The sequence below is a fragment of the Panthera uncia genome, chromosome F1 (assembly GCF_023721935.1).
Source record: "Panthera uncia isolate 11264 chromosome F1, Puncia_PCG_1.0, whole genome shotgun sequence".
NCBI classification, from domain to species: domain Eukaryota; kingdom Metazoa; phylum Chordata; class Mammalia; order Carnivora; family Felidae; genus Panthera; species Panthera uncia.
This window is the reverse complement of record NC_064813.1, coordinates 40,015,523-40,027,050: the sequence shown is the minus strand read 5'-3', so window position 1 is coordinate 40,027,050 and position 11,528 is coordinate 40,015,523. Positions and strand designations below refer to the sequence as shown.

General features: G+C 46.1%; 1 protein-coding gene across 5 annotated transcripts in view; it reads right to left on the bottom strand.

Annotated features, from left to right (window-relative positions):
* The window catches only part of PPP1R12B (protein phosphatase 1 regulatory subunit 12B), a 218,543-nt gene continuing 207,015 nt past the window's right edge, over positions 1-11,528 (bottom strand). For 4 of the 5 annotated variants that reach the window (XM_049634369.1, XM_049634364.1, XM_049634363.1 and 1 more), the window contains one exon: positions 1-7,518. In XM_049634369.1, coding sequence (XP_049490326.1) covers positions 7,432-7,518 — 87 coding nt within the window. In that variant the 3' untranslated portion in view covers positions 1-7,431. The remainder of the gene's footprint in view (positions 7,519-11,528) is intronic. The other variant, XR_007458821.1, reaches the window with a different exon arrangement.

The window sequence follows — 11,528 nt, the reverse complement described above, 5'->3', positions numbered from 1 at the left end:
TCACAAAGTTAAAACACGGTTTTATTTACTCATTTATAAATATGGTTGTGTTTACAGGCATCATATAGATGTGAATATTATTATTCCCAAACTTTCAAACACAGAATACTTAATAATACTATATAATAACAACCAGTAAAACAAAATCATTCATCTCAGGGTTGAAAGGCCACTCAAAATTGCATAAAAATACATTCAATTCACAAAGCGAATCTGGCTCCCCTCCCTAAATGCCCCTAGCCCGCCCCAGGTGTATTTACAAGGGACTGAAATTAATCCACACAACTCAGCTGGAAACGTTACTTCTGGCGCTTGAACTGCGGTGGAAGTGAGGTCGGGAGTGAAGAGTGGAGTGAGTGGAGAAGACACAAAATTCAACCCTGAAAATGGGAGAGGCATGAAGACCCCAGAGCGGTTCTTATAAGCTCTTCTCGCCCCTATCTGATCAAGGTCAAGGCAGAGGAAGAACGGAGGGAGGGAAGCCATAAAGACAAAGGCTGAGTCTGAATGGCGTAAGTCCGTACATTCTCCGAGAGCAGGGAGTGCATGGGCAAAACGTGTTCCCTCCCTCTTCAGGGAGATGATGGCCCTACTTAGGTGCCAGCTAGGTGGCAGGCCCGATCGTTCAAGGGCTCGAGGGACACGAACTAGAAGCAGAGTTATTGTGGATTTGTGCATCCTTCCAGAACCCTCTCCTACCCCTGCTGGTGTTCTGTGCTTGAGCCCCTACGTCCTTCTTCCTCTAATGGCTCATTATTTGGCCTTCTTCACCAGAGGACACACTGGGATCTGTCCCAGGCTTCAGTGGTGTGGGAGGGAGAAAAGGCAAGGTCAGATATGTTAAGGTGAGAGTCTAGTAAATGCTGACATCACATGTCCCTGTTCAGGATCTGCACTCATCCCCCAACTCTGGTTTTGTGGGACTTCAGAGGCTCAGACAGGCTCACTGCAGTCACTGTGCCTTTCCTGAATCTTCTCCTGCAAGGCAGCAATGGGCTGAAGTTTTCTTCTGAGAAGACACTCTGTCTCTAGCTGGAAATAGTCAAAACTCTCAGAACAAAAACTAGACACGGCTACCCATGGTCTCTCTGGCCAGTCTGTGGAGAAGTCGAACAGGCCCGCCATTCAAACCTCATTTCCGAGAGGCCATTGGCACAGCCAGGGACCTCTGAAACTAGAAGAGGGTGGTGGTGGTGGTAGTTGTTGGCGTATGGAACTCCTCCAGGAATCATGGCTGATTTGTGGAAAACCTCCTCCCCTAAGTACCATCAGCGCCAAGTGAGAAAAGCAAAGAACAAAGAATGGAGGAAGATGAGAGAGGAAGGGTGAATGGTATGTTTTCCCGGGGTGGGGGGGGGGGGGAGAAGGACATAAGAGCACCCTCATGTTACTTTAAGGGGACACCCAAGAAGTTTATTGGAAGCGTGAGGGGGAAATTTGGAGAAATAACGGAAAGTATCACTCTGGAAGAATCACAGTCCAAAATGATAAGCAGATGGGAGAATGGCTCAGGGAGAAGTCCTTTAGGGGACTGGAACGGCAGGGGGAAAGCAAAATATAAAATAAAAAGAATGAACAGGACAATACACTTGGATAAAACTGGTTCATCAAGAATATGCCAGACTTCCTTCTGAAAGCTCTGTGCTAGCAAATGTGCATGTGTATGCACACAGGCTGGAAGCCAGAGTGCTCTCCAAATTGTTAAACCTCTTTAGGTAAGATCATTCGTCAATTCATCACTCATCGGTGGTGCCTGTCTGTAAACACAGCCTCTTATTACAGTTCTTCCTGAGGGGCTTCCGGGACACTGGGTTGCAAGCCACACTAGGTACAATTTGACGCTCACCCACAAATCTCAAAGGACAAGTGAATGCGTCTCTTCCCCTGTAGTCGTTGGCAGGCTAGTCAAGATTCTCGATTTGGTTTTTCTCCGTCCCCAGAGACCACCTCCTTCCCGAGTAGCTGTGACAATAACAGTTCCTGGGCAGCAGCGAAGTTGATCTGTTTTCCAATCTAATCAGAACACAAGCGATCAATAGCTGTTCCCTGATAGGGTCCGCTGCTCCCGAGCAATGTCGATACCCATTAGGGAAGCTGATTAAAATCTGCGCTCCGCTGGGGGCCAAAGGATGAGGGCACCAGAGAGCCAGCACTCATTCCCCTGCATGCGGCTCCACGGCTCAGTGACCCCTTCCTCTGGGGCTGGCGGCCTCCACGCTGCTCTTTGTTCTGCCTTCTTCCCACCTTCCCACTGCAGCTCATGGCCACCTCCCTTTTCAGGGTCTCTGTCCTTCCACTCTGCTCACACCCGGTCCTGCAGGAGGCTTGTCAGGGCTGAGTGCTGTTCTATGCAATACGGCTGTGTGGACTTAGGGTCTAAAGCTTTTACTGCCCTGGTAGAGTGCTCCTGAAGACCTGCTTAAAGGAAGGACCATCGTGAACAGCACTGGAACCTCCTACTTCTAGTCCAGAATCCAGAGGAGCTCAACAGAACTAAAGGCTGAGGTTCTCACTGAGGAAAATTCTCTTGCTGCTACAGGGCAGAATTTAAGACTATGAGCAAGCTGGTGCTAAGCAGAAAGGCAATGTCTGCTCTTTGGATGCAAACGGCCACGTAGACCACATTCGAGAAGGTGGAGGAAAGGTAGGTGGAGGAAATCTATGAAGGAGCAGCTCTATTTCCTATTAAAACAATTTGTCCAAAGGCTGCCTGCAACAAATTGCTTTGTATCCATTTCCCCATGAGCTCCAATTTCCACCTCTGCAGGTTTTAATATTCTTACCCAGCCATTAGGAGGAAAAGCAATTGCCAACACCATTCAATTACCCTCAGTATTAAATTCACTTTCTAACAAGGATGAGAAGCCAACCTTGACTTGCTGATGTTAAAACAGTTTGAATCCAGAAGAAACCAAGAATTTTTGCCCTTGGAAAGAGCAAAAATTCTGAGTGTAAGAAATATTCTGAAATTCCTAGGTATAAACAAATCACAGAATCTGAAGCCTAGAAGGGATCTCAAGGATTATCAGTCCCACCGCCATTTGCAGACAGGGAAGGTGCCTTTCCCAAGGTCCCAAGAGTTGGCCCTCGAATCCGATGTTCTGACTCCTAGGGGCTTATCCCTTCATGTTGCCTTATTCTGCCCTCAAAGCTGTCTTGCTTATTGGGTCAGAGGAATCACATCCTTTGATGGGTTGAAATCTGCCTTAAAAACCAGCACGGAGGCCAAGATCTGCAGTTACAGTTGGGCCTAGATTTGGGCAGGGACCACCAATAATTGACAACTGTGTGTCTAAAGTTAGGTGCAGTGTTAGCACAAACGACGGCCCCTGAGAATGGCTGGAAGAGAAGGACACCAGCCGGGGTCCATGTGGTGTGACGTCCTTAAGCTCTAGTGGAAATGGTGGCTCACTGGGTGGGGTGGAATTAGGTGTCCCCCCTGCCTATTGGCTCAGTTGCCGAATCCTTTACACACTTTCCCTTTTGTGGTGCAAAGCAGCCTGGAGGCCGAATAGCTGACAACACATTAAATAGTTCTCTCATGTCCATGCCGCTTCTGCTCACCTTGCACCCACCACCGCACACAGAGGGCACCCACGTCGCCAGGACCTTCTCCTGTGCCAGCGGCCAGGGCTGAAACGCTGGCCATTCTCGGAGGGGAGGCAGTGTATCTGTCTGTCTGGTGAGGAGAGGCTGCACTGGGGCCAGAAATCCAGAGACCGAACCAATTGCATGGCCTTGAGAGTTTCTTTTCTCATCTCTGGCTCAGTTAAAAGCCCCTGATAGCAAGACAGTTCACACACATTTTTGTGGGATTCATAGGCTGATATGTGGGGTTTCAGCCTTCTTGGAACTGCCCAATAAGCACGTTTTGTTTTGGGCAGGGAAAGCATGTGAAATGATCCAAACCAGAGATCTGAAGCCTCCTTCCACCAGTGGCCTCAGACAGCAATGCATGCATCTTGGTCTCAAACATGGAATGGGGGACAGGAAGGCCCAGAAGAGAAGAGAACACATTCTGCTGTTGGATAGGACACGGCAGGGAGGTTCCAGGAAATATCAAGTGAGACTGCCCAAAAGAGAATTCAGTGCACTGAATAAGCCCAGGGCAGGTCTATTCTTTAGATTCTTTCAAGGCAACACCCCAAGATTTGCATAACCCTGTTGCACTAGAGACCGGGACTGGGGTCAGAGGCCATCATGCCCAAGAGCTATCTGGAAAAGAATAAGCAGCCCTTGAAAGACAAATAGGCAACGCAGTGAAACTTCAGCCAGAGAATCTCTGGAATGGCCAAACCATTACTCCCAAAGGTGTGGCTTGGTTTTGAAAAATATCAAATTAATGAGAACAGAGGATATAAAGCTGTACTGAGAACCTTCTCCTCCTCATTCTGATATTTCATGTAAAGACTAAAGTGACACAGCCGGGCCCCAAATTGTTGGCCAGACTGGCAGTATTCCTGCAGCTTTGAGCTATCTGGGGTGCTCACGGGCATCCAAACCAGCAGGTTGAGGACAGAAGTTCTGTGGCCACCAGAGAGACCAACAGCACAAGAGAAGGGAGGCCTGCTGTGGCTGGCACCCAGGGTGCACAGCTGGTCATTAGGTCTCTAACCATCACTCCTGGGGCTTCCAGTCAATCCAACTGTGAAGAAAGGGTGTTTTATTTTCTGGAAAGGGACCAGAATTCAGAGTCTATCTGTCTAATAAAATTAATTGCATAGGAGAGAGTGCCTGAAATTACCTAGCGTGGTTTACACTTTCATGAGCTCTTGGCCATAGAATTCAATATTCCTGAGATTGAGAAGCTTGTTAATTTTTCATCACAAGGAAAACTTTTCTGGCAAGAAAAGGCATCTTTAATGTGAAAGGGCTGTGTGAAGCAGCAGGGGCATAACACCACCCTAAGAGTTTTTAGACTCTGTCCCACGGTTTTGAAAGACACAAACAGATCTGAGGAACTCTCTGTAACCCCCTTTACCCTGTCTATCTAACGGAAGAGGGTCAAAATGTTTTCCTAATAATTCTTTTTCTGAGAAAGAGGCAGCAACCACCCCCATCCCTTGCCCAACGTCCAGGATGTGCCAGAAGAACCAATTACTCAACACCTTGTGTTGATTTCCCCTCTCCCTAGAATGAAGGAGATGTTTGTAGTGGAAGCAAGGAAACATTTTACTCTAATTTAGCATTCCCTGAGAACTGAGTGCACAGCGCTCCCATGATCATACAAAATCCTAATCAGTAGCAGCTTCTCTTGGAAAATAGTTGGAAATGGAAGAGAGACTTCTGTATACTCTAAAAATGGGGTTTTGCCAGGGGAGACATATTTCCTATTTTGGAATTAGGATCTTGAATTATAGCCTCTGGTTTAAAGAGCATGTAATGTTTCAAAGAGCCATGGAGAACTATATTGTCATTTTCTGGAAAGAAATAAAAAATGGACAGAGGTAGTATATGTTAAGAGAATGGATCACTCAAAGCGCTGAATATCACGGGCAGCTCTCAAATGAGGAGAATTTAAATGACTTGCATACTCAAAATAAACGAACCAAGGGAGAATACCGATAAAGAGCAAATACGTTGAGTATTAATATTGGGTCATCACCAAGGACCAATGGTTTAATTTTGTGCTAATGGAGTATCTGTCCAGGTCTGGGCATATTTTAAAAGGCTGTTTTTTTCCAAGAGACGACAGACGAGATGTGACAGACAGGAAAAGTATGCCATGTGGGGAGTGCCCCAAAGGACTGGGGAAACATCAGCTGCAAGTAAGGTTAAGGGGAGATCCCCATCCCCGCCTCCACATATCTGAAGGGTTGTCACATCAAAGGGCAGTACTGGACAACGTGGAGAATCCACAGGCAGACCTTAACTCATGTTAGGAAAAACTTTCTGGTTATCAGACTTGCCCAACTTCCAAGGATTAAGTGCACAGCCACCAGGGAACACCTGACCGTGGTATGTGTGTGTGTGTGTGGGGGGGGGGGGTCCCTGTGACACAACAATGGAAAGCTCCATCATACGATCTCTGGGCTTTGCCAAAGATTCCATGACTCTCATGAATGGGTTGGAAGGATCTCATCACTTTCAACCTCTGTTAAGAAGTCATTGTTCCTGCTGGCTTCTAAGGAAACAAAGGTCTCTCCCCTAAATCTAGCCACCAGAAACAGTCACATTCACCACCATTATCACAGCACGATGGGCTGCCATCTTGTACCTTCTTTGTCACGAGGTTGCAAGTGTCCCCAGCTACTCTACTTTATACCATATGTCTTTCCAACCTGCTTTCATTCCCTAGTCTACCTCCCATCAATCTACCCTCCTCAGCTCTCATGCCTCCTTGTGAGGACTTCCTTTTTCATTAGGAGCAGGTGCCAGAGTGAAGAGAGGAAAACAAGGTCAAAAGGCGGTGAGGCGGAATGGGGTGTTCAGAGCCCAGATTTTCTACTAAAGAAACTCACTGTGTAGGGAAAACATGTAGGAGATGAGAACAGTGGGCTGACATTTATGCCATGGTCTGGCTTTTCAGCGAGAAGGCCGGTGGTGCTGCCACCAAGGCAATTCTTCTGGTCTCCAGAGTGCCCCAGGAGAAATGACTTTCCATAATGGCCAAAGGCAAGGGAGGTCAGATGCTCCGTTCTAGCTTTTACACCATGTGGTGAGGTGGTGGAGGGGAGACAGAAAGAAAAATAAAAGGATAGAAAGGAAAGGAATAAATGAAGCCAGGGTCATCTGAGCCCTGGGGAAGGGGACGAGGCATGAGGGAGGAGTAGGAGTTAAGACTAGTCAGGGATGTTACTGGGTTGTTGATAGAAAAAATAACAGTAACACCAGCAAGGAGTTAGAGAAAAGTCAGTTCCTGAGGTGAAGACTAGCAGAGACCTTCAATGCAGAGTCACTGTCACCTTGAATCTAATGGAAACACAGCTCCAGAAGCTGTCGGATGATTTTGCCAACATCCTGTTTCTCTTGGCATCCCAGACAGGATCCTGGAGTGGCCACCATAAGACTCACCTATATCAGAGGACACTGGAAGAGCGTGAAAGGCTGTGGGGTACTGGTTTGGGTAGAGGCCTTACATGTTTGGACCAAATCCAATGTGGACAAGTAGCTGAGCAGCAGGAAGTTGGGGTCCACAGCTGAGCCTGGTGTACTCCCCAAGGCCTTCTCCAGATGGCTCGAATGGCTCCAATTATCACAATCATGCTTCAATTAAAACTGTCATAAAACTCAGGGGGTGGGGGTATAGGAGGAACAGGGCACTGAGAGTGCAGAGGAAATGTACAGTGCAGAGAAGGTGACTGGAAGAGGGGCAGAAAGAAGTGGTCCTTCCACCAAAACATTCACTTCTTTTGGTTGGAAGACAATGGCTGGAAAAGAGGCATGGGGGCAGCAAATGCCGTCCTATCCCTCCTAAATCTGGAGCCTAGTCTATTTGGACAGTTTGCTGATGACTCTGATGAGGGCACCATTTTCATCTTTCAGCCTCTGGTTGTCGGATTTCAGTTCTGTTAACACCTGTAGGTGACAGAGGGAAAGGTGTGTTAGAGCTTGGCATGATCAACTCCTCTGCCCTCCCTGACCAGACCAGGCCAGCCCAGTGGGCGGGGCCTTTGGAGGCAGCTGATACAGTGAAGTGTCCCCATGCCTTCTCCCGGGGATGAACTTCCCCTGAATCTTCCTACTTATTGAGTTGGTAATGCTCGTATTAAGGGAGACCACAGCCCCTCCATCTTTTGAACTAGCATATTTAGCAGTATCTTATTTCTTTGTATGCAGGCTTCATGTTCTGCACCATGTATCCTTTCATTCTCCTGAGTCAGTAACTGTTTTCATTGGTTCGTGCCCTTGAACTCACTTCAAGTCTGGAGAAACTGGGGAGAATGCCAAAGTGAGCTGCTAGGGGCACAGAGAAGAAATTTAGAAAGGAGCATTGGGTCAACTAAAAGAGTCAAAGACAGACACTGCTTCACACCCCATCAAAAATAGGAATGCAGGGGAGAGGGGGCACAACTCAGCTTTCTGTCACACCCACAGGATGATTTAAGGTCCTCCTTCTAGTGCCTTCTGTGATAAAAGCCACCAAAATTCTCGCTGGTCATACTACACGTATCCACTTTCAACCACTAAACCCAGGGGGCTTACAGATTTGGCCACCACAGAGCTGTGAAGCACAATGAGTGGTGGGTATATGTTTAATAATCCTTGCCCAAAGCTCCCCAGTGGTAGTTACCAAGGGATACCAGGGTGCCTTATTAGCAATTTTAGGGAATTCGTGTTACAAATCCAGGAAACAGGTGCTTTGGGGGATGGGGGAATAGAGGTTTCAATTCTATTGCAAAACAAAGAAAAATAGCAGCCTTTGTTTTCAATCTTTGCAAAACAAAGGCAAAATAGCGGCCCCAAGCCCCAGTCTGGATATCCAAGTCTTTATATTGTAAACAGGCACTCTGACAGGTATGTGACGCATCTAAAAACCATAATGGGATGTTGATGAGGATGTAGTTTATGTGCGGGCCCTGCTGGCAGTTTAGGGAGACTTAGGTTAGAGGGTAAGCACATCTTCACTGTGAAGGCTACAAAAATCCACATCTATTCGATACAAAAGTGCTTTGATTGATTCGTCATCAAACCAGTGGGACTCCTGCAGCAGGTGAGGTCTCTAGTAAAGGATGGCCTGGGCTCAGGTGTCATGAGGCCAGTTTCATTCTAGTTCTGGCTCTGCTATTAACCGCTTAGGGGATCTGACTGTACCTCAAGAAATAGAATTTTCGTTTCTTCAATCTCTTACGGAGGATGTAGATTAAATGATACAAATACATATGTGTATGCGCACATGTTTGTATCACAGAGACGAAAGGATTTGTATTAATGGAACAAAAAGAACACAGTATTGAATATCCATACTGTGGAAGGCACTGGACCAGAGGCTCTCACTCCCATGGTCTCATCAGTACCTCATGAGTCTGTGACACAGTTGCTATCCTTAGGTCTACAAATGAGGAAATGAAGAATTTCGTAACTAGTCCAAAGTACCCAGCTATTAAATGGCAAAGCTGATACTGAGCCCCTGTGTGCCTGATTCCGAAGATTATTCTTTCATAACAGAGGTCACGTGGGGGTGGAAAACAAAACACCAGAAGCCCAGAAATTCCAGCACTGTCACCGTCATTAACAATCTCTATTACTTTAAGCAAACTCAATTTCTCTGAGTTTCCAGTTTTGTGTCTAAAAAGAATAATCATTTCTGTCCCAGCCGCGCATCAAGCAGGGACTCTGTGAGGGCCCCAGGAGGTCCTGGATGTGAAGTGTGCTGATATGCATAATGTGCTCTGCGGCACTCAGGACTCCAACTACCATATGAGTCCTCCCACGAATATGGGATGGCAAACAGCTAAACTACAAATCTTACTAAAAAGACTTTCATCCAGAAAATATCAAAATAAAGTTTTGGTCCTCTGACCCTACCTCTCCAACCTCCAACCTAATCAAAGCTGCTCTGGCTGCTCTCCTCCATGCCTATATCCCTGTGGCCTTGACTACCAGAACTCAGTGCTAGGAAACTCATTCCAAGAAGACTTTTAGAAAAAAATCAGCCAGGATGGCCTCACAATGCTTTACCTTCCCATTTGCTCTCTAATGGCCCCATCCTGGGTCCTGCAGCCTGGGTATCAATGAGACTCTGAAAGTCATATTTCCATAATAGGATTCCATAGGCGGGGGTGGGGGTAGGGAGGGTACGGGGAGAAGCTATACATGTCAATAGATTTCATTTCCCTGCCAGCAGCCCATCAAATCAGAGCTGAGCTGACCCCTCCCTGCTTTTTAAATGTATAAACAACTCGTTGAACCTTGATGATTTATTTCCGCGTTAAGAACTCAATTCTTTAAAAAAAAAAAAAAAAATTGGACAAGGCAATTTCCCAGCTGCAATATACTACAACTGACATCTTGAGGGAGTGTCAAAAAGTCCAAGAAGTGGAATGTAGAAATCAAGCGGGGGGGGGGGGGGGGAGTCTCATAAACTTGACTCTCAAAAGAGAGAGGAGGAAATGAGCAGTGTTATCTGATATTCACTTGAAGTTAAAGAATGATTAAATAAGAACACATGTGGAAGCACTGTACAAGTATGAGGTTTAACAAAGCTTTATCATTTCAACCCCCTGGATGTCAGCTTTCTTAATTTCTTTTTTTCTTTCTTTCTCTTTTCTTTCTTTCTTTTAATTTACATCCAAGTTAGCAGATAGTGCAACAATGATTTCAGGGGTAGATTCCTGAATGCCCCTTACCCATTTAGCCCATCCCCCCTCCCACAACCCCTCCAGTAACCCTCTGTTTGTTCTCCATATTTAAGAGGCTCTTATGTTTTGTCCCCGTCCCTGTTTTTATAGGATTTTTGCTTCCCTTCCCTATGTTCGTCTGTTTTGTCTTTTAAAGTCCTCATATGAGTGAAGTGATATGATATTTGCCTTTCTCTGACTAATTTTGCTTCGCATAATACCCTCTCGTTCCATCTACCAGCTTTCTAATTTCTAAATTTCCAGTTTATCATAGTTTGGCGGTAAGTTGTCTTGGGCAAATAAAATTATGTACATGTGTTTTCCCAAATATTACTTCATACAGCCTTCGATGAGGAATGTGTTGAAGAGGGAGAGGATATAAGGGTCTCTGAGACCTAGGGCAAGGCTAGCTGAAGGCTGACAGGGGCTCAGAAGGAGCTGTGCCCAGGCTGCTTTGCTTCTGACTACTCGGGAAGTGGGAAGGAAGTCCCACTGCTCACATCCTGTTGGAAGTAGCCTGTACTGCACACCGAAGCAAGATGATTTCCCTAGTGGATTATTAACAAAACAAAACACAAACAAAAAACAAAAAAAGGCAGGGCCAACTCTCTGGACCACACTGTCAGTTTGGCTGAGTTATCCAATCTTTCCTTCTGGTAGGGGTCGGCAGGCGTTTTCTGTAAAGGTCCAGATAATAAATATCTCAGGGTTTGCAAGCCACATGGTCTCTGCTCCAACTATTCAACTCTGCTCTTGTAGCACAAAAGTACTTATGAACATAAGGTTAAGATATAAACAAATGAGCATGGCTCAGTTCCAATGAAACTATTTTTGGACACCAAGATTTGATTCCATGTATTTTCATGTGTCGTGAAATATTATCCTTTTTCTTTTTTCCGCCAAGTGTTTGTATGGCTCACAGGCATACTGATGGGCCACAGTCTGCTGACCTGTTACAGAAGGTCATATACTATGTAACAGTTTCTTTAAGCGGTGAAAGCTTTTGGGAGGTAAATGGCTGTTTGGAAGTGAACCTCCACCAGGGAAGTCAAGAGTGCTGAGGAAGCAGAATGTCCTTCATCCTTTAGCTGCAATGGTGGGGCCACACTGTCGTTGTTTAATAGACTCTTGCACTGTTTAGGCCATATGCTTAACAAATGGCTAAAACTCTGTGCCAAATATGCAGACAGCTAATGTCACAGTGGCTGAGGGCTTGGGTTCTGAAACTGACATATTTGGTTTGAATTT